The sequence below is a fragment of the Eptatretus burgeri genome, chromosome 7, assembly GCF_056783735.1.
Source record: "Eptatretus burgeri isolate ZD-2024b chromosome 7, Ebu_testis_v1, whole genome shotgun sequence".
Taxonomy (NCBI): domain Eukaryota; kingdom Metazoa; phylum Chordata; class Myxini; order Myxiniformes; family Myxinidae; genus Eptatretus; species Eptatretus burgeri.
Window position 1 is genome coordinate 99691825 of NC_140967.1, and position 22470 is coordinate 99714294.

Below are 22470 nucleotides of genomic sequence, written 5' to 3' on the forward strand. Positions count from 1 at the left end.
GCACAAGCATTGTTTGTGAAGTGTTTGAGAACACAAGTCGACAATGACATACCAGAAGCCATGTCCAGATAGCACACACAAGGGAGTCATGTGGGAGGTAGGGAGGGTGGAGGGGGAGCAGGGGTGGTTGTTACAAATTGAAAAAAGAAAGGAAATCGGTGTAGCATAGGAGAGAGCGAAAGGGGCTGGGGGGAGAGAAGGTTGTGGCGAGATAGAAATAACAGGATAGGGAAAGAAAGTGCGTGTGATGTATCAGGTGGGTGGCAAGTTAGGGTATCGGTGTCATAAACATGAAATTAGCGAAAGCTGTTGCGGCAAGCCAAAAAGCACCAACAAACTTCAACCTACGAGATAACTAGAACAAGGACAAACAAACAATAAACAATCAATAAACAAATAATTAACATATTTCACAAAAAAAAAATTCACATTTTCAATTTATAAATCACTCGAGGTGTACAATAAAGACGATGTGTGTAGTTTTAAGAACGTAAAAGGAATTGTTGTTTTGTAAGCAAATTGAATGATACAAAAAAACAACTACAGTATTCTAATTTTTTCCCCTCTTTGTGTCTACTTTAATTTTACAGCTTATCATAAACAGCGCAAGACTAATTTTGGACAATGCTGTGATGAAGCAAAGCGTTATCACAAGTCTCGAGGATAACAGGTATTTTAAAGTTTGATAAAACGGAAATTCCTGAAATTGTTTCAAAAAAACAAAAACAACAATGAAGAAAATAATGAAACATTGGAGAGCATTACCTTATGTACCACAAAAGGGCAATGGGGGTGGGGTAAATTAATAAGAAGGAAATGAGGAGAATGAAGGGAAGGCTAGAAGGGGATAGTCGGAGGAAGAAGTCGGTGAGTGCAATGGTGGGAGACAAAGGGGAGAGGGGGAGTCATCAAAATTCCATTGTTACTGCATGTGTATTAATATTATAAAACGTTGTTACGGGTTGGATCAAAAGACAGCATGTTGTACTTTAAACATATTGCATGTCTGTCCGTGAGTTAAAAGAAGGATGCAAAATGAAGTGGAAGAAGTGAAAATGGATGGATCTTTGACACATAGTTATTGTTGTTGCTGCTGCTGATGCTACTGTGGTCGTGGCTGTGGTTGTGGTTGTGGTTTGTGTGCTACTTCCGTGTACTTTTACATATCTTTTTCTATTGATTCGAGAAATATTACTATATATAATTTTGTGTGCTCCTTCCCTGCCCTTATAAAGGGTTCCTGCTGTCATAGAATAATAAATGTTACCACTGACGCGTTACGCTCCCATTCCCACATCTTAATTTATGGAAAGAGGGCTTTTTAACACAGGTGTCTTCATGATTAAATGGACAAATTTTTGTTCCAAATAAATTGATTTCCAGCAGGACCATTTTTTATGAGTCAACGACAGCAGGAGCCGTTACATCAAAGCTCAAGGTCCTGCTTGTTCTTCTTTAATCCCGGAAAGATGGTCTTTCAAAACGGGCATCTTCAAGATTAAACAGACAATGCTGTGAAATGTTGCAAGTAAATGTATCATTAGCTTTTTCGAACCAAGTCAATTGACTATTAGCTTTCTAACGGAACCATTTTTTTTACTGTTCCACGACAGCAGGAACCCTTTAGAATGACGGATGGACGCTTCCTCCTTTTCGTAATACATTGTTATGCAGGTGACCATTTACAAGTCTTTGAAGTTCACCTTTTGAGTGGGGAAAAGCTGGAAAGGAACGCAGCAGTTTCAGCTTGCAAGCTTTCTCATCGATAGTCGACTGAACCAAAATCTTGGATGAATGAAGGAAGGAAAATTCCAGGAAATGCAAACAAAATAGGTCATGGTTTCCCCCTGATAATTTCTTTGCAAAGCAATACAAATACAAGTTATAGAGTTACAATAACAACCAAAACAATATCATTAGTAGCCGAGTGGTTATACAGATCAGTAGTTAACATTTTCAATGTGCTATACCTGTGAGTAGCTTACCCTTTACCATTTTTCCAACCAAGGTGCAATTTTCAAACAAAGTAATAACTTTTTTATTTTTAATCAAATGCTACTTTAGGATCCAGTTCACTCCTGGTAACAATAAGTAGAAAAACAATTCACAGTGAATGACTGATGTAAAGTTATTCATCGAACCTCACAGATCAAGTCAATATCGTAGAGATGTCGGGGTGCCGGTGCTGAGGGTGAACAGAAGTCTCTTGAATGAACGAAGGAAGGAAACGAGGATTTCAGTTGAACGAAATGGCGAAGGTCTTCAACAGGGACAGAGCCAAGGTGACGAGACAATCTTCCCAGAAACTTGTGACAATTACCCCACCCCTTTCCTCTGCCCCCTCCCCCAAAAAATTTGCCAATAAAACATTTTCCAGCTCTAAAATATTAGGAGTGCTTCGGAAGAAGTGTTAGGCCTTTGGTAAAAGAAGACCCAATGCATCATTAGCAAGCAAAAGCCTTCCACCACGTTTACAGAAATGGCCGACACGACTCTCAAGTCAATTCACGATGGGTGTATCATTTCTGAACATTTAATGATGGATTGTCCAAAATGAAGGAATTACTGATTAATATTGCTGCCCTTAAGGTGAGGGCTTGGGTCGCATGATTCCAACACCGAGTGATCTTGATCCTGGACTGTGCAGGTGTCGTGCCAGGTGTTAAGGACCCTCTGAAAATTATGTTGGGTTTCCCAATATACATATTGCAGTCACATGTTGCCCCCCCCCGCCCCCTTTCTCCTGAACTGAAGGCACTTAACTGACACACGATGCCTACAATCCCAGATGAAGACCACTATGTGGTGGAAATGGCAGACTTGAGTCTTGCCTTCTCGGAAGTGGTCTCACCCTGGGGTGCTCTGCCTAAATGCAGGCCCATGGTAAGGATTACACTGGGTGGTTTGCATTTTCCTTCCCAGTAGAAATCAGGGCAGAAATTATTAATTTGTTCAGGGTGTCGACGATAACTTGCCTACCCCTCACACAAAAGACGCTGTGGGATATATTACATCCACCGGTCAATGCTAATGAACAAGACAACCGGCTTAATGTCCATCCGAGGGACGGCACATTTGTTAAAGCAACATCCTCGTACTTATTGAGGCACCAATCCGACTGTTTATAGTCAGGTTAGACATCGAACCTAGGTTCGACACCTCATAGGTAAGTGTGCTACCTTCGCACCTGCAACCTGTCAGATGTGGCTGATATGGTAGTTGCTGGTTCCTGAATTTTTGCGTATCCATCTTCCTAAATACAGCCAGTTTTTGCATCCCATATGCAGTAGTTTAGTGATTATGGGATACAGATTATATTGCCTACATTCGCTGAACTTCTGTTTTTAAAATCAGACATTATACCACCATGTTTAGGAGAATAATTACACCAGCAGCTACTTTCACCCACTCATAAAGGTTATGTAAAGACTGGTTATATTTTTCATTCAAAAAGATTCCTCTGCTTGTTCGAAAAAAAAAAAAACGAAAAGAAATACTGAGCATGTCTGGTGTCAAAAAAAAAAACACTTTTTCAAAATGATAGTTCCACAGTGAATTTCCTTGGGGAATTAAAAAAAAAAAAATTACATCAGGGCAATTCCGCTATTTATTCCACCGCAGGCAAAACCCAGTCCAGCTAATCATGTCGTGCTTAATCGTCTCATCAAATAATGCAATTTTCCCAACGTAACAATATTTTGAGCTCCTTTTTCAGCAACTGTTTTATTAAACTTGCAAATCTGTTCCTGGTTTCAATGAAATACATTCCATTTTTAAAAAAAAATTGATACATTCTTCAAAATTCAGAAACTCCCGAAATCGATTTCGAAGAAGAGCATTTCGACAGTAGATATTATATTCTCCTGCGTTCGGAACAGTGCGGCGTGCAGGTGTCGAAAACATCTGTTTGGGATTTTCCTGCAGCGCTTTCTAATTGCAGCCGATTCAAAATTCCACACGGTATGACATCACAGTGGAAATTAGAACGGCACTCGGAAGAGCGCATACCTCCGCAAGGCTGAACAGTTTGTGTTTTGTATCCCACTGGTAGGCGGGATCAGCTTCTGAACCTGAACCAGAATCGAATCGGCTTGTTCTTGTCACCGACCCAACTCATCCACCAAGTTTCGTCCGAATCTGTCCGTCCGAACCTTTTGAAATCCCGTGCTACATATTGTTTTTGGCCCCTCTCTCAATGGTGAAGAATCACTTACGAATTCTATAAATTCTCGAATCCGAATCCAGATCTTCATCAAAATCAAATCAATTAGTCCAAGTCCAGTCAATCACCCAATCTGTCCACCAATTTTTATCCGAATCCGTCCATACCGTTTTGAGATATCCTACTCAAAGACAAACAGACAGACAGAGGTGAAAACATAACCTCCGTCCACCTTCGGTGGTGGAGGCAATGATGTCTTTCAGAGGGCAATTTGGGGTTATTTAATTCCATGACCAACTTATAAACCCCAAAATTGGTGAACATAGTTTTCAAATGACAATGTGGTCGCTTATTTATTATGAAGCGCAATTTCTACCTGATCCTTGAGAAAAGTGATACCCTCATCAATGAAACCTTTTCATGCTACGAACCTTGTGGAATGATAAGAGTCTCTGGTTTTGTCAAGTTAACAAAAAATTATAATAAAAACACAAGAAGCTTGGCAGAAGCACATGTACAATCAATCCAATTAGCCCTTTAGAATCATTCCAATCGATGTTGCATATACGACATTGGTACCTAGTGTTGGATTGGAAATTAGATTTGAAGGCAAGACAAAAGCTTCCTCGAGATTTACAAACCGGACGTGTTAGGTTGGAACAAAGACGAGGAAAAGAGGAGAGTTCAGATATGGCATTTCTCACTGAACCTCGTCATGTTATTTTGCAATTGGACACAGTTACGACGCATTGCCATTGCTACTGCTGCAGTCCTGGCACGACTGTGTACCTAGAAAGTGCCTGAGACAAAGCAATGTGCACTTGCAGAGGAACTGTCCCATCTCTGCTCTGACCGTCCGCATCCGCATCGAGTAAAGTCACAGGAAGCTCGGCGTCGTCCTCCGTCGTGAGCCACGACACGCCGATTGTGTCCGGCACAATCTGTTGAGGCCTGTTGGTTTCCGCAAGTAGAGAATGCTGCGATTCACTCACCACGGTGTCATTTGTTTGGCAATCTTTTTGACTTGTCCTGCTGGGAAAGGTGATACCAGTGCGATCTTCAGACCTGGAATTTGGTCTGCTTTCATGTGGGAGTGTCACTGGCGAGGGATCCAAAACCCAGGGGATGCTGCTCGCCTTGTGAACATGGCTGCCGCTTGAAACGACCATCAAACCTAGAAAAAAAAAAGAAAAAAAAAACGAGAGTTCGTGAAAGAGCTATCGTCACCATCGTTCGAATGCAGCACACTGCCATGGGTTAGCATCACTTCTAATAGGGGTGCTGCAGTGCCGCTGATGTAGTGCCCCCCCCTGTAGACGAGAGCAGGAATTTGGAATTTGTTAAGGGTGTTGGCCACAGCTCGCCGACTCTTCGGGAAGGACACCGGGGGATATTTAACATCCACCATCTAATGAGGGCAGATGGATCCTCCAGCTTAACGTCCCCACCGAGGGACGGCACAGACAAGAATTCTTCGCCATTCGTGCGAAACACCAGGATGACAGTTTAGAGCTGGGTTGGGATTCAAATCCAGACTAGAGCGCTCAGAGGCGAGTGTGCGTACCTCGAAGCTATCCTGCCAGACCAGCGAAGAGCTGTTGTTGTCTGGTACATGAGTGGCTTTTTACAGGGGTGCAGAGCTATACATCACATTTTATGCTTTCTTCCTGTAACATCAGGACCACAGAACAAAGCATGTAATCATGTGCAAAGAGTTAAAATGTGTGAGAATAACTGCCTTGTAAGCGTGCATAGGCACAGACCTGGTGAATTCATCGATTGTTCTTCCTCTGTTTGAACAGTTATTGGGCTGTTGCAAACATTCTCCTCAACCCCTCTGTCCAACTGAGTTTCCTGTTGTACTTCAACAGAAAAGGAAATATTTTCTACCGTCAATGTGGGAGAGATTGATGAGTTTCGCTCGACCATGACCATTGCTGGTTGCAAACTTGATGGTGGGACGTCTTCAGTGTCGAGGCGTAGCAGTGACCGTAAAGAGTTGCTAATGGAAGATAGCATAGCAGAACGCGGCGATGCATCTCTGCATTTCCTGCCGTTTGCCTCTTTGAGGCCTTGTCTCGGGGACCTGCGCCAGGAGGAAAAGGGTCTGATGTTGTGATTAATTCCAGAAACCTGTTCGAACAGGCCCCTCTGCTGCTCGTTTACATTTGGAGTCCAGGGCTGCCCATGTAGCTCTTCAAAATGTCTGGCTTGTCGGATGTCAGCCCCTAGGCCAACTGATGCAAGGACAATGCCGCAGTTGAATAGGGCACTGTTGCTGGAGTGTCTGCAACAATAAATTTAAGAAGTCATTGAGCAGGTGGAATTGTGGTCTGAACAAGAACCAAAAATAATTATACCGGTAATTGTTATTAAAATGTTGATTAATCAGCTCAAAGGCAAAAACATTCATGAGAAAGGAATGTCGCAAAGAATAAATAAATAAACCCAGTATGTATAGCAACATGTCATAAGCTACTATTAATAAAAACAACCCCAACCCCCACACATCTACTTTCTCAACAATCCTCTGGAAGAAGTCCTTTCATTCAAGCTTCTGGGTCTCACGATCTGCCATGATCTTTCCTGGGAAAGCCACATTTCCAACCTGGCCTCCAAAGCCAGTCGCCGACTGGGAATCCTCCGTCGTGCAAAGTCCTTCCTCGGCCCACCTGAGCTCCTGACCACATACAAAGCTTTCATCCACAGCCTGATGGAGTACTGCTCTCCTTTCTGGGCTGATTCCTCTGCCTCTTACCTTTCTCGGCTTCACGCTGTGGAAACTAAGGCATTTAGGATCATAGGCATCTCCAGCGATGAGGCTGAGTTTCAGCCTCTCAATCTCTCACCACAGGCAGGTCGGTAGTCTTTCTGTTTTCAATTGTCTCGCCCCCCCCCCTGCTCTGTCTGCGATATCCCCCTCCCCCCCCATATTTCCGCAGGGTTCTCAAGGTCCGCCAGCAACTCCATTCTGGTAAAACTACCAAAATCACGAATCACTGCTCACCTTCTCTCTTTCATTCCTCTTTGTTCCCACCTTTGGAATAAACTCCCACTCTCTCTTCAATCCCATTCTTCCCTCCAGGTCTTCACAACAGCCGTTCACCATCACCTCTGATCTTCCCCTATCGAAAATCATGATCTTTTCTACCCCTGTTAATCCACCCCAAACCCACCTCCTTCAAATTGCCTGCCTCCCTTCCTGAAAGTCACTGTGCTGTCCATCTTGTTCACCCCATGTTCCCAGCCCCATCCCTCTCCCTTCCACAGATCTCCGAATGTCTCTGTTCCCCACTGTTTTGTCCTTCCCTCTCCCGCCCCTCTTGTCTCACGCCCTCGCCCCCCTTGTTGTGTGTTGTGTGTTAGCTCTTATACGAGCCTCGACAATGTATACAAAAAAAAATATCTCTGAACAAGAGTACAAGATGAAGAACCTGTAAGACCACAACAACATATCAGCCTTGTAATATCCTGCAGTAGGAGACGAGAGATGTGGGAGTCCTTTCATTATTCAAGTGTCTGAGTGGTTTTCCTGCATACTTGTAACATTCACGATTTGGGGATTGAGGAAGACCGTGGACCATGAATGAAACATCATATATATATATATATATATATATATATATATATATATATATATATATATATATATATATATATATATATATATATATATATATATATACGCACATACATATTGTTGCGGGCCAGGAGTCGGGTGAGAAAACCACCAGGGTGGAAGCGTTATCAGGTTCCCACCAGACTCCCTGGAATTGCAGATCATCACACACGGATAATTCCCTGACACGGTGGGTCGCTAACCGACCGTGAACGCCAATAACTCAACCACGCGACCGAGGGTTTTCCGTCTATGGGTTAATTGGGTGACCTAATTAATCACGTGACCTAATTACCGGGGGACACGCCCTCGGTACGCCTTGTCCGAACCAGATCACTTTACCGAATCAGATGCAGCCGAGTGACACTGCCAAGGACGTACCAGCTAAAAGGAACAGATCGTTGGGAATAAAGTTCCGGCTAGGCGAGGATACGAACCATGCTGGATCAATGAAAGAAAAGACAAAAAAAAGCTGAGAACATTTCTGCAAAGGATTTATTAACAGGCAGGTGAGGAAAGGTTTGTGGCACAGTGAATATAGCTTTTATTGTGATGTGTAAGCAGAGATCGGAAGAAATGTGAGAGGTGCGGCAATAATACAAGCAACTTACAAAAGGAGACACAGAGCAGAGTTATCCCGATATAATTACTCTACAAACTTAAGCGAGGGCAGGCGCCATGACACGCGCATGCACACACACACACACACACACACACACACACACACACACACACACACACACACACACACACACACACACACACACACACACACACACACACACACACACACACACACACCGATGAAGAGGAGTTAATGAAGCAAAAAAGGAGAGGAGATGAGGAAAACGGTCTTTCAATACCTTGCACGATTGCCCGACCACGCCACAAGCGCGTTTTGGGGGGATACTCCGCTGGGCGATACCTCCCTGACAGCTGGCGCATCGTCTTGTTTCATGGCACTTCGTGCAGCTGGCGTCGGTCCAGAGAATGAGACGCGACCGTTGGGCGTGAAGGGATGGACTTGGGTGGAACCAGCAGCGAGTGGGTGGAGAAAGGCGAAGTTAAAAGCCAGCAGGTGGAGAGAGGTGGAGTCAACAGCGAGTGGGTGGAGAGAGGCGACGAGGTGGATAAGAAGGCGGAGTCAGCAGGCGAATTGGTAAAGAAGGGCGGAGCCAGCAGGCGAATGGGTAGGTTGTCAATCCCAGGCCAGGACGAGCAGACAGGAGCGGTGAGCAGGAACGACGAGCATGAATGACGGGCAGGAACGACACACCATCGGCTCTGTGACCCATCCTTTTATGAACCCCGTGGTGCAGGGCGGGGGCGAAGAACTGAAGCGGTGTCGTCACCCGAATCTGGTGTTCTAGTTCGGCCCCGGCCACTGTGTGGCCCGGCCGTGATGGCCGGAAGCAGTTCCACTACACTTCCGGCAAGATGGTTCCAACCTGCAGAATCGTCTCGCTCCGAACCCCATGATATGAATTGCCTTGCACCGAATCGCCTCCCGTATGTTTGTGTAAGCATATGAACCATGTTTCTGTAAGCATATGAACCATGCTGTTGGTTTCTTTCCCTTCCTGTATGTTTCCCGCCCAGAGAACAGCTTGGCGCTATTTTGCCGGCTTCCCGCCGTTCGATCATCAAGCTCGAAAAGATCACTTCTGGACCCGTTTTTGTGACTGTGTGTAGAGGTGCCTCGACTTTAGGCTGTAAATTACCTCATGTTTCATTACCTCATCCTTTGATTTATTCCTCTTATGAATACCTGATTTACATCCATTAAGCCCCTATTTTTTAAAGATTGCTTGTGTCTGTCTATTCGTTGTCGGTTTAAGTATAAACCCTCGTCCTCCATCCTCGTGAACACGTCTGATACGTGATTGCCGCTCACGTCCCACGCATGCTCCATAATCTCCAAGGATCACATGTTCGCCTCCAGGGGGGGGAAACGGTTCGGCTTTCCATCCAGGTCGGTCTTAATCGGCGTGGACACGACAGCTCTAACAACTGACTGACTGATATTGAAGATCGGTACCTTCAGTGTGACGTAGAAAGCTGAAAATTTGCATGTCAATGGACATCAAATTCAGTATGCCGGAAAAAAATAACAAACAATTACAGAATTGCCGGACAACATCCATAAATGAAAATATAAATAAAGGAAGATAAAAGATGAAAATAAATAAATGAAAAATCAAATGCAGGGGAGTGACCCGAGACAATGGGAATGGGGTAACATGGTTCATATGCTTACACAATGTGTTAGCACACCCCGCAAGTAATATATAAAGCTCATTATAACTACTCACTGACTGACTGATATTAATGTTTGGTACCCCTGACCAAGGTCCTTCTTGCCCGGTCGCTCAGCTTGGTCGGACGGCCAGCTCTGGGAAGAGTCTGGGAGTTCCATAGTCTTTCCATTTCCTAATGATGGAGCTCACTGTGCTCATGGGAACCTTAAACACTCGAGGAATTGTTTTATACCCTTCCCCAGATCTATACCTCCTCACAATTCTATCTCGGAGTTCTACGGACAGTTCCTTGGACTTCATGGTGAAGTTTCTGCTCTGACATGCACCGTTAACTGTGTAACCTGAAATGGAAAGGTGCGTTTCTTCCTAAATCATGTCCAATCAATTGAATTAGCCACAGGTGGGACTCCAATGAAGTTACATCTCAAGGGTGATCAAAGGAAATTGGCTGCACCTGTACTCAATGTGGAGCGTCATAGCAAAGGGGTTGAATACTTATTGATGCAAGACATTTTAGCTTTTCATTTTTAAATAACTTGTAAAAATTTCTAAAAACACGTTTTCACTTTGTCATTCTGGGGTATTTTGTGTCGATCGGTGATAAAATTTTTTTTAATTTAATTCATTTTAAATTCAGGCTGCAACACAACAAAATGTGACAAAAGTCGAGGGGTGTGAATACTTTCTGAAGGCACTATGTATGTGTATGTATATATATATATATATATATATATATATATATATATATATATATATATATATATATATATATATATATATATATATATATACATATATATATACATACATACATACGTTTTGTGCGTGCGTGCGTGCATTCACACGCCAAGTGTTTTGAATAAAACGGTGCCAGGCATCAAGAAATCTTTTTCTTTGATTTTAAAATTTTTTTTATTGTACGCGAAGATTCTGGAAAACCTTACCTTTCTGCTGATGAAAACTGATCGTCGGAACAACTAACACCCACTTCGTCTTGGTCCAGGATTTCTTCATCGGTGGAATAAGAGGAAAGGTTCAGGCACAAAAGGTAGTTTTGCTTTCGCCTGCGGCCAGTATGGCGTTGCTGCCTTGTTCTCTTTCTTTGGGACCCTGCAAGACGTACCACATCAAACACAACATTATTTCTCATTCGTTTGCAGTTTACGTCCTGTTTACGGTGTTAAGGTCCTGGTATTTCGCAGGCAGGACGAGACATCGATGCGCGTGCCGTCCATCAGCGGTCAAAATATCGCACTCCAAACACTGTCAAATTGCTTCGACTAAATTGAGTGTCAAAGGTGCCTTTTTGTTAGCAACCGAACCTCATTTCACATTTTTAAAATAATTCAAGTCATCATTTCAGTCCTTTCAGCACTCCACGCCAGAAAACAACAACAAGAACAAGAACAACAACAACAACAACAACAACAACGCAGCCAAAATAAACTTTCACAAAAGGAAAAAGGCATTTCCATTCACCACATTGGTGGAAAGCATTTGTAATATCCCAACCTCTTTGGTCTTTTCGTTTTGTATGAGGATCTTCTGGAGAATAAGCGATGCCATTGGCCTGATCCCTACGCACAACAAAACAAAACAAAAAAACAAGAAGAAGAAAAAACAAATCAAGAGATCATGCATCTCATGGAACTTGAACATTCATGCCACAATGACCTGAAAGTTTGACTTCATCGACGCAGAACAAATTCCTCGTTTGAACGTCGGCCTTATTTCCGTTAAATAAGATGAAGGGGAACGAGAGGAAGAATGTAAGTCAAAGAAGAAGAGGGGGAGGATGAGGAACGTGATTAAAGTACAAAGAGAAGACCACAAAAAGGTGTGATTTACAAAACCCATGCGAAACATGGTGGGTTGTGCGAACTGCAAAAGACAATGCGGAGCGTCGGAGACTGTATTAAAAGTTATGCAGCTCTCAAGAGAGGTAAAGGGGACAATGGGGATATGAAGGATGTTGGGATGAAAATTTGTGTTTTGTTGAGAGGAAGGGGGCAGGTGCGGGAGAAGTAGGAAGGAAAACATTTACCGTGTATGGATCAGATCGATTCAGTGTTTGGTCTGTTTGGCATTCCCATCCAGGCCTTGCCTCATGATGCTGTGATCCGAGGTTCTAATCCGGTGTAGAATATTGATATCTCCATCATCTCTCCATGTCTTCGCAATCGATGTGAAAGCAAACTCGTTATTTGTCCGTCGTCTTTGTGCTACATGAGATCTGTACGCACGCTCCACCTTGAGCCTGACATCACCGTCTAAATAACATGAAACTGGAGTGAAGTCGATGACGCGACATCACAAATCCCCACACCTCCCACCCAAAACAACGTTGAAAGATGGCAAAAAGTTCAACAGAGAATGACTCATTATCAAATTTTGAGTCATAATTTTTTTTTTTGCCGTTTTGACCCGATGTCCCCCAACCCTGGGCATGAACTGGGGGTCAAATCCCAAAAATCGTTCTACATTTCATGTGTTCCCCAGTGTTGATTACAGACAAAGTTTCATGAACAAATGTTTTAAAATGTGGCCGTAATTACATTGTTTGGTATTTGACCTTTTGACCCCGCCCCAAGGCGTGGGGTCAAAATGGTGCTGTTCTTGCACCTTCTTCCATTGTGGTGATCATAACTACTAAGTTTAGTGAATTTCTGAACAACCGTTTAGGAGGAAATAATGTGACGGACTGACAGACATATCAGTTTTGTTGGCAAAAAACGTGGGGGGAATAAAAAGGAGGTGGACTGGGAATAGATGGTGGACTGTGTTGCTTGGAGGAACCATCTTCCCTCTTGTTGTATGGGCGATCTGGATGCACTTGTATGGGAAATGTGTCAGCAGGGGAGTACAGCAAAAAGCTGTTTAGCTGTCAGTGACCGAAGAGTTGAAAGGGGGGGGGGGTGAAGAAGTCACAAGTCGAGAGACCTGTCTTTGGACTGTGGGTACCCCAACCGGAAGAGCCCCCATCATTTTTGTTGTGTGGTACCTCCCCTCTGTTCAAATGAGGATCACACATGTGTGTAATAACATTGAAGCCATGGTCTTGCAGGGTTGGAATGAACGATTGATATTGGGTTTATGTATGAATGTGTGAGGAAGGTTCACTTGATTCATGTCACTAACCTGTACCGGAGAGGCAGGGCTCACGGAAATCTGGATCGGTAAATTGGGACAGCTCCGCAGGTCACGTTGGGTATCGTGGCATCCACCGATGAACGCAGTCTTTCGAAGGGGGTCGTACAGACGTTAAAATAGATTTTTTGGTTGAGGTTTTGTCCATTATAGTAGGTTTATGTGTGTTTTATGAGATTTTCTACCTGCCCCAGGAGGTAGGAGCGAGGAACCACGAGTTTTGCATATATTTGAATTGTTGTGTTTAAGGGGTGTAAAACGTTAAGGGGAATAGGTAAGTTAGCTACGGCTCGCTTCCCACAGCCCCTTCTAATTTATTTTATAAGCCAATTGAGTGTGAGTCGGTAAGTGGTAAGGCCAGAATGGTAACGCCTGCATCGAACCTTACAGGAGCTACGGTTCCATGGAGGGGGCTGTGTTATGATGGGGGTATATATATATATATATATATATATATATATATATATATATATATATATATATATATATATATATATATATATATATATATATATATATATATATATATATATATAAGGATTTAATCGGGAAGTTAGCATTGCATAGTGTCGCATGGTCCGTGGACGAGTAGAAGCATTTCGATGGAATCAAGTTAGGGAATCTGTGAGCTTAAGTGTTACGTGTCACCACTCGAGGGGTGGTGCAGTGTTAATTAGCTTAGGGAGTAAAAAATAAGGCCCCCAGCACGTGATTGCCCTCTGTAATTTTCCCTATGTTTTTTTACATTTCAAGCAAGGCCGTAAAGCTGGAAACACGTCCCTGAAACGACAACAAACAGGACAAGCTCTGCCTTCCCGGGTTTGGGGGCGAGCAGGCCATGCCCCGGGGACGGAGGACAGAGCGGGTGATAAAGGAGGTTGGCTGGCGCAGAGCGGGGAGGAAAAAAAAGAGGAGGTTCCGCCTGCATGGGACGAGGAAAGGGAGTGATCGAAGCCGCAGGAGAGACGGGCGCATTTTGCATGTGTCGAGTGTGGAAGGCTCCTGTCTGGTTCGGCAGAACATGCACATGAGGTCGGTGTGAGGACCGCACGAGGCAGGTGGCACCTTTTAAGAAAGAGGAAGGCTGGGACATTTGGAGCCTTCGTGTGGAAAGCTGCGAGAGAAGTGCCACTGTGCGCGCGTGTGCTCTGCGACAAGTGACGGCACCATTTTGCCTGCGTGTTCACGTGTGTGGAAGCGTTCCTCATTCTGAGTTCGACGAGGACGAGGACCCTAGGATCCCAAGCCCACCACCCTAACCATTTTGCCAACACCAAGCACACAGTGTAAGGATTCCCCAAAATACATAAAAGAAGGCGTCCCACTACGTCCGATCCTAACGACGATTGGTTCTGCACAACATGAACGCGCCAATTGATTGAGCGAATTATTGCAACCTGTTCGAGGAATTCTCCGAGTATATATTTAAAGACTCATTAACGTTTGCTAAAAAAAACATGCACGAATTAGAGCGGGATCAGAACGCCGTGACTACATGATCCTTTGACATATCAAGCCTGTTCATAAATGTTCTTCTCAAAGACACCATAGAAATATGTGCGGCATCGCTGTTCCATGGCAACCTTGAAGCACCCTCTATTTGTGAAGTGGTCTTTCTGGAACTCATAAACACGGTAACATGAGCAGTAGAGTTCAACCTCAATGACAACACATATGCACAAGTAGACGGAGTCACGATGGGAGCGCCATGAGGTCCACCGCTCGCCAACATTTTCGTCAGCTTTCATGAGAAGCGTCTGCGGTATACGTCCGATATGTGGACGATAAGTTTGCAATCTACGTTCCTGCTCCCACCTGCATTGACTTTCTCGCACGTCTCAATGCTCTCCATCCCGCATTAAAGTTTACGTTTGAGATAGAGCAGTCAAATGTACTCCATTTTCTAGATATATTGGTCAAGAAGACCGAGGATGGATAATTGACGACGATCGACCGCAAGTCTACCTTCATTGAACAGGACACACGGTGGGACTCCTTCAGCTCAACTCGCTACAAGATTGCCCTCATGAACACCCTCGTTAATAGAGTGTGGGCCATCTGTTCACCGTCGACTTGCTGCTGAAATTGAGTGCATTGAAACCATTTTCCGTGACGGCTGCCATGAGTGACTCATCTGTGGGTTCATACAGTGCAAAACTGCCAATCGGTTGAAGGCTACTTACTGTATTTGGACCAGAAAAGTGACCGGTTTACCATCAGCTGCCATATGGAGGTGAAATCTCTCAAAAGTTTGAACAACAGGTGAAACGGTCAGTTTCACAATGCTACAACTCTGTTACAACGAGAGTGATTTTTCCGACCCACAAATTGCTCCCCTCAGTCCAGAAAGATGTGCTCCCGACCATAAAATGGAACAATGTTATTTTTGAAGTTCAGTGCTGGTGTGATGCCAGGTACGTAGGTCGCACATCCCTCAGACTGGAGGACCGGATAAAGCAGCACTTTCCATTGGCAATCCGGAACAACTTGGACATTGGTTGTGTGTGTGTGTGTGTGTGTGTGTGTGTGTGTGTGTGTGTGTGTGTGTGTGTGTAACCAAAGACAGCCTGTCTTGTCACCTCAAAGCCTGTTGGTGTTCAGTTAGCCACGTGGTTAAGCGTTTGGATGTTTGACGAACATACTTGGCTTCACAATGTTTACATGGTATGTTATAGATGACGTTCTTTCTGTCATATTTGTTCACGTGGTCCTTCGGCTTTGCCAGCTGTGTCCATAAGGATGTTTGTGGTTTGTGGGTGATGGTAACATTGTACTGACGTGGTTTGCGGATTGTGGTTTCGGGAGTGTGTTGTATGTATGGAAGTGCCACCGCGTGTGTTGGTGTGGCTGGACTGTTGCAGCTGCGGTTGGGTTTGCGGTGACAAGATTTGATGAATGCACTTGGGTAGTGGTTTTCTCGCAGTAGTTTAATAACGTGCAGTATCTCCATCCGGCGTTGCTCACGGTCACTGCAGTGTGTTGTTGCACAATCAACTAAGCTGCGAACACAACTTATTTTGTGACAGGTGGGATGGCCACTCTGGTAGTTCAATACTTTGTATGTGTGTGGGTTTACAATACACTTGCGAGTGTAACTTGCTGTTTCGGTCCCTGGATGGTAGAGACCCAGCTTGTCCTACTTCGCACGTGAATGGTGTCACCATCACACCACTCATAACGTATCTGAGGAAGAGAACTAGCTTGTTCTCGAAACGGCAGGCTTTAATAAATAATTTATTCTTTTACTACTCAGTGTGCTATCTTTTACCAACACACATATATATATATATATATATATATATATATATATATATATATATATATATATATATATATATATATATATATATATATATATATATATATACGCACACATAATTTATTTAAGATTTAAAAAAAACAAGTACATCAGCAAAATGAACCATAAACTCTCATTTGTAAAAAATAAAAAATAAAAAAAAAATTCGATTGAAAAGGAAGGGAATGATCACAACAGCAACGAAACATTCCTGAAAATGATTTAATCTCCTTCATCGAAGAATGTAAATTGAGAAATTTAAGAATGACAGGGTTGGACAAATCCAACTTTTTGAAATTTGACCTTTTTCCACTTTAAGTAATCCATGGTTGGTTACATAATTATTTTCAGCGAAACATTTCAGAGTGCAAGTAATGAGCGAGTATGCGATTATGTTTTGTACATCATGAGTATAACACACGTACCTTGGTTAAAAACAAAAATAAAAAACAACATCATATTATACAAGAGACCTCACCCATCGTCCTTAATCTCAGAGTTTGGCTTTTGTTTGGCGTCCTTGTTATCATTGCTTGCCTCTCGTCGAACGGCTGTCTTTTTGTCCCTGGATTGATGTTTCTTTGTTTCAGAGGAAGTTGTGTCTTCTCCATCGGTCACTGTGGTATGAAGGGAAAATGAACAAATCAAGATCGTTAATTCAATGGACGCCGCCAAAGTAATCTCTGCTACGAGTTATTAAACACACGGTTGTCAATAAGTTAGCCACATAGGATCTACAGTCATCATCAAAGTGATGCACCTCCAATCTCTGAAGCTGATCAACAGGAATCCACATACCAACAGCACCATTTATCAATGGAGTATGCACGATGGATTCAATATAAATAAATAAATACGAGTTCCCTTCCAAGGAACTTCAATCAAGGGGGATGCCAATGCACCTGAACAAAGACTGGGCAATGATCACCAACCCATGGTTGTATTGTCCATGTTCTATCCTTTTTAACTGCTTCATGCTAAGCATCAAGCGAGGAAGAAGCACGTACCATGTTTAAAGTCTTTGGTAAGATGAGCCAGAGGTCGGGTTTGAACTGTCGACCTCCCTTACTTGGTACGGACACCCCCCCTCCCCCGAGTCTGATTAAAAGAATATATGATGTATATATATATATATATATATATATATATATATATATATATATATATATATATATATATATATATATATATATATATTGTTGCGGCAGGGGATCTGGGAGAGAAGACCACTTGGGGGGGGGGAGCTATCTTAGGTTCCCACCAGACTCCCCGGAATTGCTGGTCGTTGCGCATAAAGAACTCCGTGACGTTGGGAGAGGCGAATCGACCGTGAACGCCAATAACTCAACCACGTGACTTCGGGTCCTCCGTCTAAATCGGTTACCTAATTTTAATAACGTAACCTAATTACCGGGGGACACGCCCTCGGTACGCCTTGTCCGAACCGGGTCACCTTACCGGGTCAGATGCAGCCAAGCGACACTGCCAAGGACGTACCGGCTAAAAGGAACGGATCGTAGGGAATAAAGTCCCTGCTAAGCTGGAATACGGACCATGCTGGATCAATGAAAGAAAAGACAAAAATGAGCTGTGAACATTTCTACACAATCATTCATTACAGGCAGGCGAGGAAAATATGTGGCACAGTGAATGTAGTTCATTGTTGTGTAAGTAGAGATAGAAAGAAATGTGTGGTGCATCAACAAAACAGGCAACTTACTAAAGTAGACACAAAGCAGACCTATCCTGATATAATTCTTCTGCAAACTTAACTAAAGCGAGGACAGGCGTCAACACGCATGCACGCACGCACACACGCACACACACCCTGATGAAGCAGAGTTAATGAAGAGACAAAGGAGAGGAGATGACGCTAACGGTCTTTCAATACATTGCACGATTGCCCGACCATGCCACCAGTGCGTTTTGGGGGGATGCTCCGCTGGGCGATACCTCCCTGACAGCTGTCCATGGCCGGAAGCGGCCTCACTGATGCATCCGGCGATACCTCGCCGAGCTGTGGAATCGCCTCACTCCAAACTCCGCGATATGAATCGCCTTGCACCGAACTCCCGGGCCGCGCCGGTCCCGCATGCCCACTCGGGCACCCCTGGCGCACTGTGGTTGGCGCCGATCAATGCGCTTGTCCCATCCGTACGCAATGCAGCCTGAGCGATCCGGGCTGTACAGCATGCCTCAACTTGGTGGCAGCTGCATTGAGGCGGAGGTGCAGGAGGATGTCTACTGGCCGCACGAGACATTGGTGGCCGCGGTGGCGAGCGAGAATCAACGGTAAGACGCCGTTGTGAACCAATGCGCAGACCCGAACAAAGATGTGCGCCATGCACATCCCGTACAATGCGATGGCAAGATGCCATTGTAATCAGCATGTAGACCCGAATGAAGAGGTGCGCTATTCGTGCCCCATACTGTGCGATGATAAAATGCCATTGTAATCAGCGCGCAGACCCGAATGAAGAGGTGCGCTATTCGTTCCCCGTACTGTACGATGATAAATATCACGGGGCCGCGCGCGGGTCCGTCATTGAGCATGCTGTTAACTATCACAGTGGCGATCTTCACAGGCGGCTGCCTGTGCGGTGCCGGCCCTGATCTGTGTCATGGATTGAAGCAAAGGATTGGATATAATTATTAGATGCAGAAATGGGTTGAAAAGAACGCGCCGCGTGCGGCCTGAACAGCGTTGGCATTGTTTGGTTCTACTATTCCCTTTGACGCTGTATTTTCGCAGCGGAGGATTTTTACATCATCCATCGTGTGGTTGAGGCTTCTACTGGCCTCTGCGAGGACGCATTCTTATTTTGGGGGGGGGGGGGGAGGGTGTTGTTGCGGTTTTCACAGCCGGCTGTCTGGGTGCGGCGCCTGCTTCGATTTATTTCAGGAATAAGAGGAAAAGAGTTGGAATGAAGATAGAGATATAATCAGACCTAACTATGAGATCCACACAACGCACTTCGTCCCGTTTGACCCGTTAGACATGAGGGAAAGGTCTAACTGTCTGTATATTAATGAAATAACTCTCTGGGGACCACTGTATGAGGGATGCCATTGCCTTCGGCCTTCGAGGCATGCGATTTCCAGAACCGCAACAATATTTTATTTTAAAGATCGAGATTAATGTCAGAATGCTTGGTGTGACAACACACCATCTATCAAGCAAATGCATAACTGACCAGGATTAAATTACATTGTTGCTGGGAGCACGGCTGTGCTGCTGGTGCAGTGCTCCCTCTGTAGGCTAGAGCAGGAATATGCAATTTGCTCAGGATGACGGCGATAGCTCGCCTACTCTTTGTGAAGGACACCATTGGATCTCTAACATCCACCAACTAATGCCGGCAGACTAGACGCCCGTTTATCGTCCATCCGACCGACGGCACCCACGTTGATGAATCACCCTGCCTGTGAAACCCCGGGATGCCAGTTTACAGCTGGGTCAGGATTCAAACCCAGGATAGACAGCTTAGAGGCGACTGTACGTACCTCTAAGCCATTTTGACAGCACTAAATTTTGGGTGAGATCAGAGTAGTATGTCACGCTTGCACATCCTGAAAGCCAGGGGTGCCATTTGATATTTATGTGGGAGGGTGGAGGGGGGGGGAGTGATGGGAGTCCAAATCGAACCAAAGTTGATGCAATAACCAGTTCCCAAAACATCTCCATTCATTTACCAAGACTATTGTGTGATTTACCTTTTTAACTGTACATTAAATAACGGGCATGCACAAGTGATTAATTAATTATTTTCCTGCAAGATCCTCACTGGAGCAGTCTCATGGGTCTGCCAAATCGACACGAGAACAAGTTGGGAAGATCCAAGTTGGTGGAGGATGTACTACTGATTGATGATAATAAAGCTGTGGTGAAGAATGTTCATTAAAATAATTTTGGAGTCTGTCGCAATTATGAAATTGAAATAAAAGTTATTGGTACTCACACTGGATGGCACGGAGTCGAGGCACTTGGCCTGGACTCTCTGGAGGACTCAAGTGGTGGTTTGGGCTCGGAGTAACCTGGACAGTAATCTTGTGCTGGAAGCCTGAAACAGAGGAGGTATCAATTAAATCGGGGGGGGGGGGGACGACATGTCTAACATGGATGGATGACCTTTGAAGATGAGCAGGAGACGTGAGAAACAAACTCAAACCCAATTCCCACAAAGGATCGAGCTGTTCAACCAGCGGTGCTCACCCGATGGCATGCTGATGTTGTGCCCGTCCTTGCCGACCTTCCGACGTGGTAGAATGTACTTAACTTTCCGTTTCGGCACACGGGGCTTCTCCTTGTTCATCTGAACAATCAGGACGTTGAGTTCCCGCTCAAAGACATCATTTTCACGCTCGGTGAGCTCCTGCTCTCGCTGGTGCAAAACCTTCTCCTGCAGTTTCTGTACCAGCGATGCGTGCATGAGTTCCTCCTCACGTGAACGCAGTTCCTACACCACGCACACAAACCAGAATCCCTCAGAAAACGACTCCCTGCACACATCATGTGGCTCGTTATTACCTGGAAGTCCACATTGCGCTTTTCAACCCTTCTTAAATAACTGAGAAAGTTTTTGTGGGACTGATTAGCGTGACGTATTAGCATACACGACGCAGCGTTGAGAACACCTGAGCACCTGAGAAGGTGGTATAGTACCCATTATAATTATTTTTTTTTATAAATGGGATTGATTGAAAGGCCACCTTTGAGGTTCCCAAACTGCTGTTATGGAGTCGGGATCTGCTGGCACGAGATTGGCTGTAACAGTCAGACAGAAAACAGTGGACACTTCGTGATGGAGTTGGTCAAGATTGTAAAAGTTTCAATGTCCGTAAGTCGAAGGAAGTCCACGAGTTCAGGAGGATCGTGCGAGATGCTATATTTCAGATTGCGCCGCGTAATAAGGGTAGTTTTTTTTTTTTTTTAATTCCCTCGATGTTTGTCCCACTGTCAGATCCACCTTGCTCTTCGATGATCTTCACTATAAAATAATTTTATATTATTTATTAATTTTATATTATTTTATAGTGAAGATCATCGAAGAGCAAGGTGGATCTGACAGTGGGACAAACATCGAGGAAATAAAAAAAAACAGGATAAGAGGAGAGGGAGGAGGAGAGGAAACACTGAAAGATCATGGGTCAGAATTGGGGATGGCACAACATGGCGGTGTACTGTTTGCTGGAAGTGCACGTACATCCTGGAGTAGATGGAGAGGGTCGGACAACTGAGAGGGAGCAATGTGGGAGAATAGAAGGTAGAAAAAAGAGATCACCGACCCGCCTGCGATGCGAGAGCAACAGACCTTGTGCTTCAGCCTCGTCACGAGAGATTCCACAGAATCCGGGACAACAACTTTGACAGGCCCTTACTAACAATAATAATGATTTTGACCCTTACTGATATTTCCATACCTACAGGTAACCCGTGAGCCAGGAAATATCTGGGTGCACAGTACACAAAAGGAAAAGCGTATTGAGAGCTCAGAAAACAAACCTTACGCACGTGTGCTCAATATCTGGTTTAAAAAAAAAAAAATCAGGTTACGTACAAACACACTAAATTGGTTTATTGAAAGCGTTTTTAACTGCGGATCAAATCAAGTTGGGTCAAGCTTGTTGAGTAAACACTAACGGAGACAATTCAGTGCAGACATCAGTATAGTCAATGGTTAAATAAGTTGTCTTCAAAACATTTCTGGGAACGTCAAAATCATTGCATTTAAAATGATTTTAAACTCGAACTTACCGATTTTTGTTGTCGGTGTATCGGCGAGTTTGAATTATTATATCATGAAGTCGCCAGCAGAGGGCGAATTACCATCACGGGCAGTATTCTAGCACAGAAAGGGAGGAACGTGGGGGAGGCTCATTTTTAGCTCGCCTGTTCGAAGAACAGAGAGCTATAGCGATACCCCCGGCGTGAGCGTGAAAATGTTAAAGTTTTTGGTGCAAGTTATTTTTTCCTTTCTAATGTTTT

The 22470-nt window shown here is 44.3% G+C and overlaps 1 protein-coding gene across 1 annotated transcript in view; it reads right to left on the reverse strand.

Moving 5' to 3' along the window:
• LOC147023897 (mitogen-activated protein kinase kinase kinase 11-like) overlaps positions 1-22470 on the reverse strand; it is a 128089-nt gene that overhangs the window by 318 nt on the left and 105301 nt on the right. The window contains exons 5-11 of the mRNA XM_085889859.1: positions 20698-20941; positions 20444-20545; positions 16963-17101; positions 11552-11616; positions 10984-11149; positions 5926-6449; positions 1-5336 (exon numbers count right to left, since the gene is read on the reverse strand). The exon at positions 1-5336 is cut by the window's left edge and continues 318 nt beyond it. Coding sequence (XP_085745985.1) covers positions 4921-5336; positions 5926-6449; positions 10984-11149; positions 11552-11616; positions 16963-17101; positions 20444-20545; positions 20698-20941 — 1656 coding nt within the window. The 3' untranslated portion in view covers positions 1-4920. The remainder of the gene's footprint in view (positions 5337-5925; positions 6450-10983; positions 11150-11551; positions 11617-16962; positions 17102-20443; positions 20546-20697; positions 20942-22470) is intronic.